This window comes from Eumetopias jubatus, unplaced genomic scaffold (genome assembly GCF_037043125.1).
Source record: "Eumetopias jubatus isolate StellerSeaLion01/CBP00866 unplaced genomic scaffold, mEumJub1_p1.0 scaffold_1, whole genome shotgun sequence".
Classification (NCBI taxonomy): domain Eukaryota; kingdom Metazoa; phylum Chordata; class Mammalia; order Carnivora; family Otariidae; genus Eumetopias; species Eumetopias jubatus.
Window position 1 is genome coordinate 86,989,714 of NW_028274807.1, and position 20,065 is coordinate 87,009,778.

At 35.9% G+C, this 20,065-nt stretch overlaps 1 protein-coding gene across 1 annotated transcript; it reads right to left on the minus strand.

Annotated features, from left to right (window-relative positions):
• Positions 1-958: 958 nt before the first annotated feature.
• On the minus strand, positions 959-15,304 carry LOC114207015 (L-lactate dehydrogenase B chain-like). Its single transcript, XM_028100986.2, has 2 exons — positions 15,090-15,304; positions 959-2,027 (listed from the first exon to the last, which is right to left on the minus strand). Exon 2 carries the CDS (start codon positions 2,009-2,011, stop codon positions 1,007-1,009), a length of 1,005 nt encoding a protein of 334 aa, XP_027956787.1. The 5' UTR covers positions 2,012-2,027; positions 15,090-15,304; the 3' UTR covers positions 959-1,006.
• Positions 15,305-20,065: the final 4,761 nt, after the last annotated feature.

Consider the following 20,065-nt stretch of genomic DNA (forward strand, 5'->3'; position numbering starts at 1 on the left):
TGTTGTAAAGTGTGATGAACATCATTACATTACATATAAATATATTACTTTTTTAGATTTTTGCCTTAGCATTCATTCCTTTACTATAAATGACTATATAAATGAAAATGACTATATAAAATGTCTCTATGTGCATTATTTAACTGCTTTCCAGAGTTTGATTCAATGTACATATGTGAGAATACCTTCCCAAGGAATCCTCAAAAAATTGACTGTCACAATTACATAAGATTTTACAACTTAAAGGTAAAAACAGTATCTTGTTATTTCGATTTGCATTCTTGGAATCTCAGTGAGGAAGAAGAGTTTGATGTTTTTATTAACTATTTATGTTTCCCCTGTTAATTACCTCTTTGTATTAATTTTTCTTTGATTAATTTTTTTGATAAATGTGTCTATATGAGGCTAGAAATTTTTATTCCGTTTTAGGGTAAAAAAAGGTTATCAATGCAAAAAATCTAATCTTCATTATTTTTTATTTGGATATCTTGCTTCATCAATAACTGAATATCTTCTTTTTTATTTCTGATTTTCTGGTATATCCTTGGTCTGTCTTCTTGTAGACATCCTGTTCTAAGCAACATAGAGAACATTTTCTTAACCTTTATATTTATAACCATTATGAAATGATTGAATCATACCTCTTAATTTTTTTATACCTTCTAATTTGATGTGCTTCCATACACTTCAGTTGGTTTTTATTTTTATTTTTGCAAAAGTCTATTTTTTGTTTTATTTCATAGTAGTTTGGGAAGTTTTTTGTTTTTAATTTTACTAGTGATAACACTTCTCATATTTTTTTTTTCACACTGCAATAGTTAATTTTATTTGTTCAAGGGCTCATATTGCAAGCATTAAACCAAGCATGGGCTTCGATTTTGTGAGCCCAGATACACATATTTAGGAAGATAAAAGCAAACTGTGATCCATGTATATGGATGAAAAACTAAAGGCTCACAGTTAATCACATCAGAGTTTTAAATTTCTACAGCCTAGAAGCCAGAAGTCACAGATCTTTTAGGTCTTTCTGGATGTCCCACAAGGTATCTGCACTTTTCTTGAGCTGCGCAACCTCATCATCCTTCAGCTTCTGGTTGATCACACTGGTTAAGCCCCGAGCGTTCAGGATACACGGAAGGCTCAGGAAGACTTCGTTCTCAATGCCATACATCCCCTTCACCATTGTTGACACTGGATGAATCCTGGATAGATTTTTCAACATGGATTCAATGAGATCAGCCACACTTAATCCAATAGCCCAGTTGGTATATCCTTTTAGCTTGATGACTTCGTAGGCACTTTCCACAACCATCTTATGCACTTCCTTCCAATTTTCACTGTCGTTGTCTGTTCCCATTTCTGGATTCAGTTCCTGGAGAGAAACGCCTGCCACATTCACTCCACTCCACACAGCCACACTTGAATCGCCATGTTCTCCCAAAATCCATCCATGGCAGCTGCTGGGATGAATGCCAAGTTTTTCAGCCATGAGATAGTGAAATCTAGCAGAATCCAGATTACACCCACTTCCAATTACACGGTGCTTGGGTAGTCCACTTAGTTTCCAGGTAACATATGTGAGAATATCCACTGGGTTGGAAACCACAATTATGATACAATCAGGACAGTACTTGACTATCTGCGGAATAATGAATTTGAAGACATTAACATTCCTCTGCACCAGATTGAGCCGGCTCTCTCCTTCCTGCTGGCGGACTCCTGCAGTCACCACCACAATCTTAGAATTGGCAGTCACAGAGTAATCTTTATCCGCCACAATTTTAGGTGTCTGAAGAAATAAGCTCCCATGTTGCAGATCCATCATTTCTCCTTTGAGTTTATCTTCTAAAACATCCACAAGGGCCAGTTCATCAGCCAGAGACTTTCCCAGAATGCTGATGGCACACGTCATACCAACTTGTCCAACACCCACTACAGTGATCTTATTGTTTGGGATGGTTGCCTCTTCTTCTGCAACTGGTGCAATCAGTTTTTCCTTAAGAGTTGCCATTGTGCCCAGAGAGAACCTGCGGGGAGAGTCGTGCGAAGAAGACAATGTTCACTTCTCATATATTTTTAAACTCGTGTTTTTCTATTTCTCAAGGGCAAAAAGAAATGACTTTGAGTCATTTCTTTGCTAAAGGAATTTATCACTCCTTGTTATTCCTTTCCTACCCATTTCTTAGTTTTGTTTATTTTTATTTTTCTGAATGAGTTACGAAACTGCTTATTAGTATATATATTGTTCTACTACATAAAACACCACTTTCAATAGTTTTGTATTTTGCATTCAGTTGAATAATCATACTACCATAGCTATTTATACTTCATCCAATTAGGTTGCTTACAATCCAACAACCAGTCTTTTTATATTACTACATTACTATTCTTAGGTTCTTAAAGTGACTGAGGAATGTCTCTTTCTGAAAGAATATATAAGTCTTGTGTTTAATGGGGCTTTTAATCCCTAAGAAAATTATTCTGTTGTCTTTACGTTTGAATGACATCTTAGACGAGCATTTGAATCTTGTATCCCTACCACTTAACTTCAAAAAAATTCAATACCACATTTTTCTCTAGCTTGAGTTACCCACTTATGTATATCTTCAATTGCAAGGAAAGGAAAATAAGGAATGTATTTTCAGAATTCTTAAACACAGCTATTCTTTTGTTTTCAAACTAGATTGACTATAGTACTACACATAGAATTCTTAAATTACATTTTTTTCTTCTAAAAATTCTACAGGCGTTGCTGTTTGCAATTTAGTACTGCACAATAAAAGTCTAAGACTAGTATAATTTTTGTCCCTTTTTAAGTAGTTTTTAATTTCCCTGACAATATACTTGTAGGATTTAACAATGTAAAAGTATGGGTCTCTTACTACTCATTTTACCTGGAACATATGTGATCACATTTAATCTATAGGCTCAAGTCAATTTTCACCCATGAAAATGTTCCTTCTGGTCTTTGTCTTTCATCCAGTTTTTTCCCTTTATTTATCATGATAAGCATACGTTTTAGTCTCTATTCTCTTCCTTCCATATCTTTTTTAGCTTTCTAAAATGTTTAGGTCCTTTTTAGCACACAAGGAGAGCTCCTTTAGTTTCTTATTGTCAATCCAATGTTCTCAATTTCATTCCTGCTCTTTACTTTTTCCAGTGTGCATTCTAATTTCTCTCTTTAGGTAGTTCCCTTCTACAACCTACTACTTCATCCCATCTTTTTCTCTCTCTATAGCCTGTAATGGATGATATGATAATCTCCCCAAGTATTTTGTCTAAGCCAGTCATGGTTGTTTTATTTCACATTTCAGTAATTGCCTAAGGAACATTCATATAATTCAGTTCAGATCAATGTGAAGAGAAGCTGACCAGGAGCTTCTGCACAATAGTTTTCTCTCTTAAGAAAGAGACTTGGGAAACTTCATCCCTTTTTATCATGTGCACATTGGTATGCATAGATGTGACACATGGAACTGCTGTAGCCATTTTGAGACTTGAGATAAGCCAGCCTAAAAAAAACAAGCAAACAAAAAACAACACAATTAGGGTGGAAGAACACAAAGGCCCTGATGACAACTTGACCTCTGTAATGACCCTACATGAGAATCCACTCTGCCTTCGTATTCTAGTTATGTAAGAAAATAATGTATTTATAAATAATCCAGTTAAGAAATGGGCAGAAGACATGAATAGACATTTTTCCAAAGAAGACATCCTGATGGCTAACACACATATGAAAAGCTACTCAACATCAGGGAAATACAAACCAAAACTACAATGAGATATCACCTCAAACCTGTCAGAATGGCTAAATTTGACAACACAGGGAATAACAGATGATGTCAAGGATGCGGAGAAAGGGGACCCCTATTCACTGTTGTTGGGAATGCAAACTGGTGCAGTTACTCTGGAAAACAGTATGGAGTTTCCCCCAAAAGTTAAAAATCCAGCAATTGCACTACTCAGTGTTTACCGAAAGAACACAAAAATACTGATTTAAAGGGGCACCCTGATGTTTATAGCAGCATTATCAACAATAACCAAATTACTTTCTTTAAAAGATTTTTATTTATTTATTTGAGAGAGAGAGAGGGAGCAAGCATGAGCAGGGAGAAGGGAAGATGGAGAGGGAGAAGCAGATGGCCTGCTGAGCAGGAAGCCAGACATAGGGCTAGATCACAGGACCCTGGGATCATGACCCGAGCCGAAGGCAGATGCTTAACCAAGACTGAGCCACCCAGGTGCCCCCCAAATTACTTCAAGAGCCCAAATATCCATTGATAGATGAATGGATAAAGAAGAGCTGGTGTATATATACAGTGGAATATATTCAGGATCTGAACCATCAAAAAGTATGAAATCTTGCCATTTACAATGATGTAGTTGGAGCTAGAGTATATTATGCTGAGTGAAATAAGTTGGTCAGAGAAAGACAAATACCATATGATATCACTCATATTTAAGAAACTTAACAGATGAACCTGGGGGAAGAAAAAAAAGAGAGAGAGAGAGAGAGAGAGAGGCAAACCATAACAGAGACTCTTAACTATAGAATACAAACCGAGGGCTGCTGGAGGGGTTTGGATTAAATGGTGGGTATTAAGGAGGGCACTTGTGATGAGCACTGGGTATTATATGTAAGTGATGAATCTCTAAATTCTACTCCTGAAACTAATATTACATTATATGTTAAACAACTAAAATTTAAATAAAAACTTGAAACAAAAAAAAAAAAAAGGAAAAAAGAAAAGAATGCGTTTATTGTTTAAGCCATCCCACATCAGAATTGTTACTTGCAGCCAAAAACATACTGATTAATACTGGCTTCTATTTCTACTTCATAGTGGTCATGTTATTAGACTTTTACTAGGAGGGTAAGACAAATATGCTCAAGTACTTCCCACTTATTCTTATAAAAATTATTTCAGAAGTTTGTTCTTTCTCTGAATCTTCAGGATAGTTCTTTGACTTTATGTTGAAACACTTTTCCATAAGCCCTATGTCATGCTATTTAATACCACCTGGTTTACTCATATTTGATACTTCTATGCTGATGCTTTATTTACAGAATACAGAGTACATATACTACTCCTGTCTAGATACTCAGCCTATTGCATACTGGTAAATTCTTGCTTTTAGACCTAGACCTGTAGCAATGTGTTCAGTAGGAATAGTGTGGATGGATGGATAGAGAGATAGAGGGAGGGAGAGAGAGAGAGATAATTTTTATTGGAGTTTCTGGGCATCAGGGTTTAGTCGGCTGCCAGATTTTCTGGTCAACATAATCCTTAAGTCATAAGGTTATGAGCAGACCCTAGGGATGCAGCTGTTTATGCAATGCTGTTACAGTAAATGGACTAGATCTACCCTAGAATGTGTATTCTAAGTCATTGAAAATTCCCTTCACACAACACCATATGGCCTGTTCTTATTTTTAGTTTCCTGAGCCATTGCAATTTTGGTCCCTTAATTGATCTTTATCAAGATCTCTCACATAAGTATTTAGGTGAGAGTTGTTAAGAGGATATACCAGATACCAGGATCTGACTTCTGCATTAACTATAATTCCTCTATTACAAAAGGTGAACTTATAGACCATTAAGCTTGGAAGTATTTCTCTTAGACATTATCTGATAAAATTATTAAACAGATTCTAAGGAGTAACCTCAAATAGAAGAGTGGAACCCAAAGCATGAGCATGTATTCTTCTTGTTTATGCCATACTGAATTAGTCTCATGTCCTTCCTGGTGAGGCTGACTCTACTGATAGTTAAGACAGGATGTCATTTGTGTCCTCAAATGTCTTCCTTGGAGCCCTGAGGTGTGTGGGCAGCCGTGGCTTAGGAAGAGGATGAGAGGAGTGGGGGTGATGATTGTAGGTGTCCCATCTTTTCAACTACAGCAGCTCCACTTTTTTATGTTCTATAAATTATTATTCCACATAAGATTGTAATTTTTAAAAAGATAATTATGTTTCTTTAAAAAAACTAGTAATCGGAAAACCTTCTTATTGATGAAGTATTCTTGCTGCAGGAAGAGATTTAATAAAGTCTCTCATGATATTGCTGAGACTATGAAAATAAAGTGTGAATTGGACAAAAAAGATAGTCAGCCAGGTCATAGTTAGCTAGACAGACACAACTACCATTTTAACCTGGTCTTTTCTAGGGATATGGCAATGAGATCCTGACCAGTTCAATATTTTGGTTACCAAATTGAAAGCAGATATAAATTGCATGCTATTCAAATTAGCAGATAATTAAAAACTGAGTTAACCAGGTAACAGGTTGAGTGGAAATCAACATTTAAAATTATTTCAACAGACTGAAAAGTAATAAGATTAAGTTAGAGATATATTACAGATCCGCCCTTGAGCCTTAAAAAGTAATTCACTCAATTGAAGAATAGATGAAGTATTACTTAAGTAGTTCATGTGAAAAAATCGACATATGTTTATGAACAGCCAACTCAAGATGAGCCAAAATCTATTCTAAAAAAGGTGTAATTTAAGCTGTATTATGTGTAGAACCCACAACATTCTCACTGGCCTCTATAGTGGCAGGTCTATATCTGGAAAGTATATTTGATTTGGCTTGGCTAAACTAAGGTTCTATCATGGAAGGTAAAGAAAATGCTGAGTCCAGGGCGCCTGGGTGGCTCAGATGGTTAAGCGCCCACCTTCGGCTCAGGTCATGATCCCAGGGTCCTGGGATCGAGTCCCGCATCAGGCTCCCTGCTCTTTGGGAGCCTGCTTCTCCCTCTGCTCTCTCTCTCTCCCTCTCTCTCTCTCCTCCTCTGTCTCTCATGAATAAATAAAAAAAAAAAAAATCTTTAAAAAAAAAAAGAAAATGCTGAGTCCAGCAGTGTTACATGAGAAAGGATTGGAGGGATTGAGGATGTTAGGGCTGGAGATAAGAAGACAAAGGACAATATCAAAGTGGCTCCAAATATCTAAAGTCCTGCCACATGAAGTACTTCTTCTCTATGTTTTAAAAGAATAAAACCAGGTCCAGTGGGCAGAAATTACAGAGGCAAAGATTTGGTTCATTACATGGAAGAAAATTGTAATTAGAACCATCCTGAAAGGACTGGTCAGCCTCACAAATCAGACATAAAAGTAAATCTTCAAGCAGAGGCATTATGTAAAAGATTAAATCATAAATATCTGCAGCATTTCTTTTAGAACTTAAGCCTCTGTAATTCCATATATAATAGAAGAGCAAGAGGATCTTAAGCTCTGTAGCAAGTCACCCCCAAGGGAGCATGGGAGGCCTCCATGATTCTCTGCTAAGGCTGTGGGAAGGCTGTAAGGGAGATTAAGCTCATGGTTGTTTTATCACTTTATTTCTTCTAACTGAAAATAAAGCATTTTAAAGTATATGACTTTAGAAGAAAAATGAACAATTGATTAATGTTTTCTGAGTTTATAAATTATTTAGGATCCCACTTGCTGTTTTTTCATTTTTGTTTTATTGAAAGATGATACATCAACTCTATTAGACATTTTAAGAGTAAGAAGTGTTCTCTTTATCTCTGACATACTATTTTTCATGCCATCTGACTATTTTTATCCTCATGTATTCATATTTTTATGTTTGCCATTATCAGGTACGGACATTTTGCTTTCACATGTAGCATTAAAATCATAACCATTTTCCACTATCTTATAGGATTCATAACATGTTTCAATAACTGATGAATATTCTCTTTCCACATATTTCATAATTTGCTAATCAATATTGGGGGGGTTACTATTATATATAATATTAAAATAAACAGCTTGATGAATTCTAAGTTTTTCTTGGTTATTATAAATGCTTACACTTCCAGAAAAAAAAAAAAAACAACTTTAGGATCAATTTGTAAAGTTCAGAAAAGGTCTCATTGTAATTTTGACTGAAATTGCACTGAGTTTATATGGTGATTTGGGATAGATAATATCTTTACAATACTGAATCTATTAAGGAACAACATATTTGGCTTTAATTAAGATCTTTCTTTAATGTATTTTTGCATACTTTTACAATTTTGTTCACATAGGTCATAAATATTTCTTAAGCTCATAATTATAGTTCTGATGCTATTGAGAAAGATATTTTTAATGTAACTTTCTAGTGGTTTCTTTGCAGAAGTACAAACATAAAAGTCTTTGCGATCCAAGATGGTAACATAAATGATCCTATCCTCCTTTAATCTTTTAGGGGAGAAATTATGGTAATATATTTCCTACTACTGAGCTGACTTTGCATTCCTGAAATAAAAATCATGGTTTATTATATTGTGTTATTAATTTTCATTCCTAATATGTGTTTTTAACATTTTATTTAAAATGTTACCTCTACATTCATAGGTGAGGTTCCTCTGAAGTTTTTCTGCCTTATTTTTGTATCACATTAGGCTACTCTTTTTCCTTCCAAACTTTTCTGATTATGATCAAGTTTTCTTTTATCTTTTTGGTTACTTTGAGTGATAGGGCAGTTCTATCTTATTTTTATAGCATTACATATTTCATCTTAAGTTTATAAAAATATATTTAAAATGTTTTCTCTTAATTGCAAAACCAATCATATGCATAGCCTCTTACCATCTTATATGGCAGGAGCTCCAACAAGCTCATTTCCCCCATTCTCCCACATTTGGCTAAATTCATGTAGAATTCTAACTCCCCATAGACTGTAATTTTACTGTCTATTCTCCTTTGCATATTTCAGGAGCTCCTTCTTAACAATCATTTTAAATTTCATAACCATAGTATCAGCAACTGCCTACATTCAATTAGAAGTTTTACTGAATACTTCTCTTGCCATGGCTTTCTACATTCAAGGTCTTTCCCCTTGAATTCATTTTTTTGTTTTGTTGAAGCATTACCTTAAATAACTTTTTTCTAGTACTCACCTAAGTGGCATATTGATTTTATTTTGTTGTCATATTTTGGTATAGAATTATGTAATCAAATCCTTTTATGAAGTTGTAAACACTGCTCCACAATCCCTTAGCACCCAGCTTAACAACTAATAATTCATTTGTAAGGAACCTCTTTTCTCCTCAATTTTCTTTGCATTTTGGAAAGCAAAAATTTTACCAAGATTTATCAAAATTGTGTTTTTCTCCTCATTCACAATATTATCTTAAAATGTTTGAAGTGCTCTTTAGAGTGAAGAAAGACCTGAATTTCTTCAGTTTAGGGAAATTTTCTTCTAATAAACTATTTTTAAATTACATTTCTTCTTGAACTTTTGTTAAGCTGATGTCAGATATTTTAGATTTGCCTTCTCTTTTTTCATGATTGAATCATTTTTTCTTATTGCACGTGTACTCAATACATTAACTTCCAGATTAACAGTTTAGCTGTCAGTCATGTCCCTTTTGCAATTCAAATTTTCTATTGACTTCTTTAAATGATAATATGCTTTTAATTTTCCCAAAGTTTGTTTATTCTTCAATTCTCCTTTTCTTTTTCAAACAAACGACTACTGCTCTATGGATGTGGTGTCTTCATAAAAAACACTCTAAGAATATGAAATAGATTTATTTGAAGAATTTGTTTCCTTCAGTAACTGTTTCTTCAGAGATTAGATCTTTTGTTTGTTCACATTACTGCCTTCATTTCCTCCAAGTGATTTTTGGTTATCTCTTCATTTTATTTATGAATGTCTGGAATTAATAGGTTTGATAGCTTATGTTTCCTCAGCACTTGTGAAAAACCACTCTTCTCCTTTCAGTGAATATTATTCAAAACTGCCTGAGCCATATGGTGGGAGGGAGATGGAACATAAAGACGAGCTTCCTTTCATGCCCATGGTGCTTTCTTGACATGAATTCTAGAAGCCAAGAGTTACTAGTCCTGCTTATTTCTCCAGCCCTAATGCCCTGGCTGGAAATTCACCCTTACAAACTCTCTATTTCATTTAGAGATCTATACTTGGTAGATATAATCTGGAGGCAGAAACTAATCCAGGAATTCTGGAAAATATGAGTGGTTAACTGGAAATCTTTCAGTGATTTACTTGCCCGTTTTCCTGTGCTTAACATCAGGCTGTGCTTACTTTATTCTTAGAGTCTCCCAGTGTTCTTTTAGGGAAAGCAACACTCATTTTTTAGTGATCTTTCAACCACTATAGCACCCCCACCATGTCAATCCTGACAGGTCTATTCTTCATTTCTCTTTTTCTCAGTTTCTGATCTATTGATGGCATCCTTCCCAGTTCTTCAGGATTACTATGGGTTTCTTCATGTCACTTCAATGAGATTTGAGAACAGATTAGAGTTAAAGGTGTGTGCTCAGTCCCTCACCTTGAACTTGGTCTTCATTACATTTTATCTTTATTCTGAGGATTTCGCCAATGGTAACCAAAAATTACTTTCTATTCCCTTTGGAATCCTACCACAATTTTTATATAACTCTATTCCTACTCTATCACATTGAATTATAATTATGCACTTGTTTTTCTCCTAAATTGACGATGAAATTTATGAGGATAGTGACAATCTTATTCATATTTGCATTTTCCAGGGCCTAATGCAGTGTAGACTGGTGTAGAGTGAGCACCTAAAAATTATTTAACAGATGAAGGAGTGCACAGTCTAGTAAAATTGCTAGCGTGATATACCAAGATATTGGTCTTGGAAGTCTTACATGAGTGATTTTTTAGAATTTGTTAGATTTTTTAGAATTTTTAGAACTACAGCGAGTGGAATTCAAACTTCATAAACCTGCCTCTGTCATGATGCCTTATGATTTTAAATATTTATGAAACACAAGTGTCAGCTACAGTTATCCAGACTTTTTAGAAGGAAGGATGATTGCCGGAAGCTCTTTCCCTATTGAGGCCTCAAGGGAAGATGAGTGTCCCTCCAAAGATTCTGCACATTTTCCATGGATACCTCTGACCTTAGTTAGCTCTTGCTTCTATAGAATTATTTTAAGAGGAGTCTGGCTGTCTCTTGTGTGTTATGTTTTTCTTCACTGTATCAATACAAATGGTGCTTGATCGTGGTCATTACTTAAAAATGTATACCAAGGCCAAGAACTGAAAGTTGAATGCTACATTTTCCTGCTCCGAAAGCCCTTTCATTTGGCCTCTTATAACAGGAAATTTTTCATTAGCTACCTGACCCCAAGGAGCACACAGGCTTCTGTGGAATTGTTCCCTTCACCCTTCACCCTCATTTTGTCTCTGTGGCCCATTCCATCACTCCCAGACTGCTTCTAATGCCAAGTTCTCCTTGCTCTAATATTCATCTTTCTTTGGCCCCATCTTTTGAACTCAGTCCCAGGAACACTTCTGAATATCTACAAATGATCCAACTGTTCACATGAAGGAGCTCTATTAGCAGCTTAGTCAGCAATGACCATCAGATTTTATTTAAGGGTCCATCTCCCTTAAAAGGAAGTTGTGCTGGGCGCCTGGGTGGCTCAGTTGGTTGAGCGACTGCCTTCGGCTCAGGTCATGATCCTGGAGTCCCGGGATCGAGTCCCACATCGGGCTCCCTGCTCAGCGGGGGGTCTGCTTCTCCCTCTGACCCTCTTCTGTCTCGTGCTCTCTGTCTCTCATTCTCTCTCTCTCAAATAAATAAATAAAATCTTAAAAAAAAAGGAAGTTGTGCTTTTAAATAATGAAGTTTTCATATTTCCATTAAATATAAAAATGACTTGGCATACTTAATTATCTGCTTATTTCCAAAATATTAGAATCTTTATCCAGAACATAAGCCCTTAAAATCAATCATCCACACACAACAATTGTTGACAACTCACATAGGCTACATGACAGAAACAGACTAAGAAACGTTAAAATAATCCATACATAAGAAAAGTAGCTATTTTAGAATATTTGTGTTTACTCTTTCCACAAGCTAATCCAGCTGCAAATGCCGTATATTCAAATAATTGCAGAGGAAAATATCAAAATCATTGTTATGTCTTCTGTTGACAATGATAACTCCTAGATGCCAATCCACAGAGAAAGAATGAGATAGCTATTTTATAATTTAGAACATATATCCTTGGTGATCTTTTTCTACCAAAAAAAGGATTCAAAATAGTATACTTAGGTTTGTGCTTATCTGTACAGTGGTACTAATCACTATAAAACAGAGAATTCATCAGTGGTATTTTCTGCTTAATTTAAAAAAATTAATAAAGATCAATTCTCTTACATGGTTCTGTGAAACAAAACATTACCCATGTATGATTTGTAATAAATATTTTCTACATTTGTTTACAATGAACACTGCTGCAAAAGGGGAGCTTGCTCTCTGTCCAGGAGCCACTTGCTAGCTCTAGAGAAAATCCCAAATGCTGTGCTATTTCACTGCAGTGCAGAAGGAGGGAGGAAAGTTCAGCTAACTTGTGCTTAAAAGTCTTCCATTTTTCCATTAAGCAGCAATTACTCTTTCCTTTTTCTTTTTTAAGAAATGCTACTATTTTTATTTTTAGTGGTTCTAAAGGTAATATTTGTTTCTTGTTAAATTTGTAAATAGTATAGAAGTAGATAAAATAAAAATCATATCTACTTCTAACTTTACCTTATGTAGTCTGAGTGCTCTTATAATTTACTAATTTGGGAGAATGAATACATAGTTAACATACATACATAAAATATAGTTCTGACCTCAAAAGGAAAATGTTGGTTTATATCTTATTAGAAAGGGTCTTCTTAATTAAGAGCAACGTGCTCTTCTTCTTCTTCTTCTTTTTTTTTAAGAAAGGGTTAAGTAATCTTTTATTACCCGTGGCAAGGGCAATTACTCCTTTCTTCTTCCATCCTGATAAAGCCCCCCAGAAAATTCTAAGACCTAGTTAAAGAATGATAACAGGAGTAACAAAACTATTATGTTTCCTATCATACTGTCTTTGAGTTTGAGATTTTCTTTGCATTGGTAAACCCAATTTCAACTCATATACCCAAAATTATGGATATAATTTCAATATTACATGCATTATAATAACCTTTCTAATATATTTTGTTGCCCTATAACACATTATATTGGAATTTGACAGTTTTTTCCATTCATAAAATGTCTTGTAGAGTCTAAAGTCATTATCAATTAATTGTTACTGATCAATTTTAAAGATTTATTATTCAACACTTCAGAAAAATTTCTGGTCTATTTCCCCTAATAAAGTCTATAAGTAAATCCACTACAAGTATTTCCATTCAAAATTTTTTCAGATGACAAATTAAATTTTAGGATTTAGAAGATAAAACATCATTTATTGTAATCTCCATTCAGTTATATTTGCAACAAATTTATATCAGGTGAGTAGAAAATAAGTAAATCTTTTTATATTCATTGCACAGCAGCATAAATGTGTACACTTGTTATACAAGCAGGAAAGTAGCTAATTAGTGGGATGGATTTTAGAGGGAAATTTATTTAGTCAATCAGCTATTATGAATAGGCAATTAAAATGCAGAACTTTGGTTTACAATATGCACAAAATTAAATACGCAACAGGAATACAAATCCATTTTACAAAAGCAAACAGAATGTGGTATGACAAAGATATATCAAGTGTAACTAGTTTTTCTAGTGAAGATTATGCTATAAGACTTTAGTGAACTAGTAAGAGAATAATTCAAATTTATCTCCTTAACAAAGGTATCAAAATACATCATACAATCTATAATTTAGTATCATCAAGGAAAAATAAGGCCATATAAATACGGGGCTATGTATACAACACTCTGCTAAAAGTTGAACTTTCTTTTTATGTTATTTTCAACTGTCTTTGTGTGAAAAACAGCACACCTCTTTTAAAGCACCCATAACTATATTATGTGTGGTGGCCCTTTTAGAATCCTGATGTCAGAAAACAGTACTGACACCAATAAACAGTGATTCATCGATTGTGATGATAATAACCTGATTCTTTCACTTTGTTTTCTAGATATCTAGGCAAACAGCTCCAAACAAGACAATCAATGCATCTTTAAACAGAAAGATGAGCAACAAATCACATTGAAAATTTCTGGAAGAATATCGAATTGTGAGGAAACAAACAAATTACGCTAACAGAATTCTGTTTTACTAAGCTCAATGTGACCAAGTTACAAACCTTTGATGCGATCTTTTTATAGATACACACCAATCTTTGAGTAGACTCATGTTAAATTAGGAAACAAATGAGGGCCTTCCAGAGAACAACCAGTCTGTCAGATGATAAAGTATCCAGTGTAGGAAATAGCCCTGACCTACATAAGTAAGAGAAGCTCTTTTGCCCAAATTCAAAGTCATGTTTTACCCTTTTATAATATGAAAGCATAAATAGAATTTGGGGAGGAGGATACTGCTGCATATTAAAATAGCATGTATTTTTTTCCCTTAAAAAGATCTCAGGTTATTTTTTGCAACCTCTAGTTGCATGCTTCTGTCCCAGGTCCTCAGGCAGTGGCAATATACCCTTTAAATCACCTGGCGGAACTGTACTCATTTATCTCATTTTGATGGAAAAACTCAAATTCTTCTACTGCCTTCACTGACAGGTCTTTCCAAATCCCCTCCCTGCCCTGAGCAATACAGCCCTCCTTAGAGTCATAGGGTGAGTAGATCACTTTCTAATAAATCATTTATCAGACAGAGGCATCATTCATCAGAGGACGAATTCATTAAGGGATAAAGGAGGGAGGGGTTTAGCCACTATAAATGCTGTAAAAGAGTGAATTCGAGGTTACGAGTCAAGTTAATAAGACCTATTGGAGAGAGAGTCAGAATAAGGAAGGTTACACCACAGAATATTTGTAATCACCAATGTGGGGTGAGTCAAGCACAGATTTTTATCTAATGAAGCAGAAAGCCCAACTGAGGATAAGCTGCCCATGTTATCCTCCCAAGATAAAACATGGGGATCCTTATCCATTATGATGACAGCATATTCATGATATTATAATGAGGAAAAACACAGGCAAATAGAATAAACAAGTATTACGAGGCAGCAAAACATTTGGCCTAAAAACTTGATGAAAGATCTTGGGAAATGTGTAGTAGAGGTTTATGCCACAAAGAATGAGAGCATGAGGGCTAAGAATTTGATGTCTGTATAAAAAGGTTAACATAAGTATTCAGTTCTGAGTACTACTGACCTCTTGTTTTTTTCACTGACTGTGCTCAGGTCAGTATAGGAGAAGAATTATGCAACATATGGCCTACTTTACTCCTCGGCTTGGGTGTCCAGGAATTACCTCCTCTGGCTCTCTGGGTAAGTTGGCCTGGAGTGGTACTAGCCTTGAAACAGCCTTCAGTGTTCTCAGAAGGGTTGGACCTTCTCAGAAGGGTTGCTCAGAAGGGTTGGACCCACCTGTAGGGTTGAGCAAACATACAGTCAACAGAAAATAATTCAGGAGTTTATTCTTCCCCCCTCAAATTCAATAGTGAAATCTTTGCTTAGATTATGAAGTTTGGTTTGCATATCACCCAGATTTTCCGAAGCACAGCTCTGATCAGAGAGCCTTGTAGAGTGCTTTGGCACCTATGAGAGACTCAGCATTCTATATAAAAGAGTATCATTGCTTGCCATATCACTGGCTCCCTACTCCTTACCAAATAAAATGTAGTTGCTTTATCTCAGTAGATTTAATTAAGCACCAAATTACCTTTCCATCATCTCTCTCACTTTTAATCTTGAAACATTTTGTTCACAGATCTAAGAGAATGTTGTGAAACCAGGGATCTTCTCATAAACTTTTAAGTTGGTATTGAAAAAATGTTATTATAAGTTTAAATAGTTATAAAAATGTAATTCTAAGTATTGATGTCTTTAATAAACATTGTAATAACCTTTATATTATATAGTATAATTACTTTATATGTATCCCGTGAAATCTAAATAATATAGCAACTTGATAACCACCAAAACCTATTTAAAAGGCACTTAAACATGATCTTCTTTAACAGTCAGAATTTTTACATCACTCACTTTTGTGCTTGAACTCACATTTCCATACTTCTTCCTCAGAATTTTATCCTAATGTAGTTTTATACTTGAAAGCCTTTTATTGATCATTTCATTCTATGTCCCTGCAACAACTATCCATCTATCTAGATACACAGTTTTTTCTGTGACCATAAGGGACTAAACGTTAAATACTAAAGTTACAATAATCTAATATTTGGGGGACCAAAGTAGATGGTAACACTCTTCCCTGAATCTAACTTTTCAATGAAATACAAAATACTAATTTGCATGTCATATGCATTCCTTTTCCTCGAATATGCAATAATCTTTTGGAAGTGATGTTTCATTTTCTCGCTTTCCTTGAAATCATCCAAAAATATGCCCCTGAGATGCCGACAGACACACAGGGACATGTAGTCACTCACCAAGCTCTCAAGACTGAGACTGGCAAACGTGCAGAGGGCACTCTGAAGAGATTGGTATTTACCAGCCTGCCTTTTACAAATCTTGATTATTCTACTATCAAGCTAGACAGATATATTGAGCATTGTCATGAGTTTGTTGCCTGGATGAAAAAAAGATGTCACAACCTTCAGTACTTCTTACCACCAGGAGCGATCCTCAGAAGAAATGCAGTACTTGACAAAACTTAGGGGATGGAAGAAGCTAGCTCATTCAACAAAATGTGCCATCATCAATTCTGCTAGCCAAGTCTATAATATTTATGATTTCCTCTCATCTTGACCCAGGCCATAATATCCTGTTTCTAATGCCAAGCTTTGCCTTAACCTTAATGCATATAAAACAGAGAGGGATAGGGAGCCCTACCACAGACAATGACTTGATGCCAGGAGGCTTTGCAGACCCCACTATTTTAAACATTTGTTTTGTTTTCTGATTGTCACCTCATAGCACTTTCAGCCAGGGTAATCTTACCAGAGTAAGATTCAGGGTGGGTGAGAGCTGAATTTTCTTTGTTAAAATAGAAGATTGTTAACGGCAAGGAGAGAAAGGAAACATAGCCCATTTTTAGGCAGATTGGCGTGGGGAAAGACATGAAGATGTTGGGTGTCTGGGAATAATTCCACTGAACTGTCCATGTCCCTGAACACTTAGAGAGCCATTGTCTACCCCAGGAGCATATGCACTTCATTTTGAAGGTCCTGATATAATCTGTATTTAAGTGTATTGGCATTTTTTTGTGCTGTGTTATAATTTAATACAGATTAGCAGATTGCAATAACATCCATTTGTTATCTCACAGTCTCTGGATCAGGAGTCTGGGAAGGGCCTAACTGGGCCCTCTGCTCAGTCTCACAGACTGCAACTGACGTGTCAGCCAGAGATGCAGCTCAGCTGAGACTCAGGGTCCTCCTCCAAGCTCACATGGCTGTTGGTAGAATTTCCCTGCGATTGTAGAGCTCATGATGGCTTGCTTCTTCAAGGTCAGCAGGAAAGCTTCTGTACTGCTTTGAGTTTTTGACTGCTAAACCCTCTTCAAACGGCTCATCTGATTAGGTCAGACCCACCCAACAGAGGTTCCCTTTTGACTTTTAACTCAAAGTCAACTAATTAGGGACTTTAATTACATCTGCAAAAATCCCTTCATCTTTTTCATATGACCTGATGACCTAATTTAACCTAAGCACAGAATGTAACCTACAATATTTATAGACTCCATCCATACTGAAGGGAGAGGACAATAGGGAGCATGAAGTCAGGGAGCAAGAATCTTGGTGGTCATCTTAGAATTCTGCTTACCATACAGAACCAAACAGAACTTTCTAAATATCAAAATTTGCTGACACTCTCTAATGCTTTTCATTTACAAATAAGTTCTATACATATTCTCTTCAACTAAATGCCCTTTTTCTATCTGACCCTGCTTTCAAGGTTTACTTCTAACTCCTTCTTTCCACAACCCTCTATCTGTATTTCCCCTATGGTAGTCTTGTTATTTGTGTAAATATCTTATTCCCTTCATAGGTAAGTAACTCCTTGAATCATGTGTGATTTATCTTTACATCATCCATAGGACCAATGCAGTGCCTTGAAATAGAAGGCACTGAAATATCTGATTAACAACTAAGTGGATAAATTAAAATTTGCCAATGTCTCAACTTGAGGATGTTTCTAGCTCTGACTTCTCAGCCTTCCTCCATTCTTATATTCAGCTATGTCCCTCACTATGTTGTGAATGTATAAAGAACAGGGCCAATGACTTCTCTGTCCTTCCTAATACATTTCAACAGAAACCATAGATCTAATTCTTACAGGTGTTTAAAACTGAGTGCTCTTAAGAGAGGAAAAAATGAAATAAGATGAAACCAGAGAGGGAGACAAACCATAAGAGACTCTTAATCTCAGGAAACAAACTGAGGGTTGCTGGAGTGGAGGGGGTGGGAGGGATGGGGTGGCTGGTGATGGACACTGGGGAGGGTATGTGCTATGGTGAGCGCTGTGAATTGTGTAAGACTGATGAATCACAGACCTGTACCCCGAAACAAATAATACATTATATGTTAATTAATTGAATTTAAATAAGAAAAAGAAAAAGAAAAAGAAAATGTAAATCTTTGCTTAAAAATAAACAAAACAAAACAACAACAACAACAACAACTAGGTAACCTTATCTCACTGACAAAGGCTGACTAAGAGTAATCAAGCCTATGCCTGGTGTAGTTTATGGTATTGTATTCTTTTATTGTTTCCATTTATTTTCTTGGTGGGGAAAATTAGTACTGTTAAAGTTTCTGAGGAAAAAGTGAGAGATGTTGGGGACTCCAGGTTTCCAGTGTTTAACAATTATCTTCCTACCACCAGATTCTTTAGGAAAATTTGTACAGAGGACCTACTACTACAAAATATCAGTCTTCATGTGGCTGTGGCCATAAACTCTTCTGTGGAGCCCCCTGCTCTGGTGAGATGGACCGGATTGCTGGCAAGCTACAGTGAAAATATTTGGCCTTTAGTCTAAAACAAAGAGATAACCAAAAACAAATGAACAAAAACCACAATGTCTTGTCAGATTTATGACAGATTCACATCCTAATATTAACCCTCATGATCTTGCCACTCAGATGGCCAGAGGGAATCCCCAGAGGCGGTGGGGGAAGCACGGAAGGAAAGAAAGTCTCTTTCTCTTGGGCTGAGAGCAGCATTAAACTAACTCACACACTATTAAGGCTTCCTATTCTAGAGCGCTCCCCTCCTTCAGAAGTCACCCAAGACCCATCTACCATACAAAAGAGGAAGCCAACCACCAGATCAAGTCATTCCAATAGAGAGAACTCCTAGGAGAGCAAGTCAGGCAGATATACATATTTTGAAACTGTCAGGGGTGGGGAAAACCCACTTACCCTGAATTTAAGGATTAATACTATACTTGAACTTGCCCACAGCGGTCCTTGCCTTCTCAGGTAGAGAGAAGTTTGGGAGACAACTCTGGGGCGGGGGGGGGGGCTCCTACCTGCCTAGGGACCTGAAATGATGAGAAATCTTTCATTCTCCTTTACGGATCACATTTCAATAGCTGCTTAGTGGTTTTGGTGACTGGCTCCCTTCATTTCCTCTTTTCCTAACTACCTATCAGATATACATGAAAAGAATGAATAAGCTTGACATTAAAAACAAACAAACAAACACACAAACAAAACCTAAACTAAAATCCTTTAAGTTAAATAGGCCACTCTCTGCAACAGAGGAAGTTGCATAACGAGGAAAACTCCTTTGGGGGGTGGGGTGGGGGTAGAAGAAGCATCCATGTAGGATCTAACTGCCAGAGTCTAATTAGTTTTTGACTAGGGCTATAAAACTTAGAGAGAAGCAAAGATAAATATTTCAGCTAATTTCCCTATGTACTGTGAATAAAAGAATGGAAATGATTCTCAAAATTGAATGTTATGAAGTCATTTGCAAAGTATATTAAGTCAGTTCTTCTATGTAATGAAGTGTCCTTTACAGTTTAAGAGACTTTCCAGGAGCTGACATTTCTCTTACAAAGAGCATGGCTCTTGTGGCTTCATTATGACTTCTTGAAACAATCAACTTTGGACCTTTTCATCTGCCAGCAGAGGACACAGCTACACAGGAACTGGTGTTTAATAGCAGTGCAGGGCACCGAGGCTCAAAGTTATTTCAACTGTCATGTCCTAAATCTCTGGT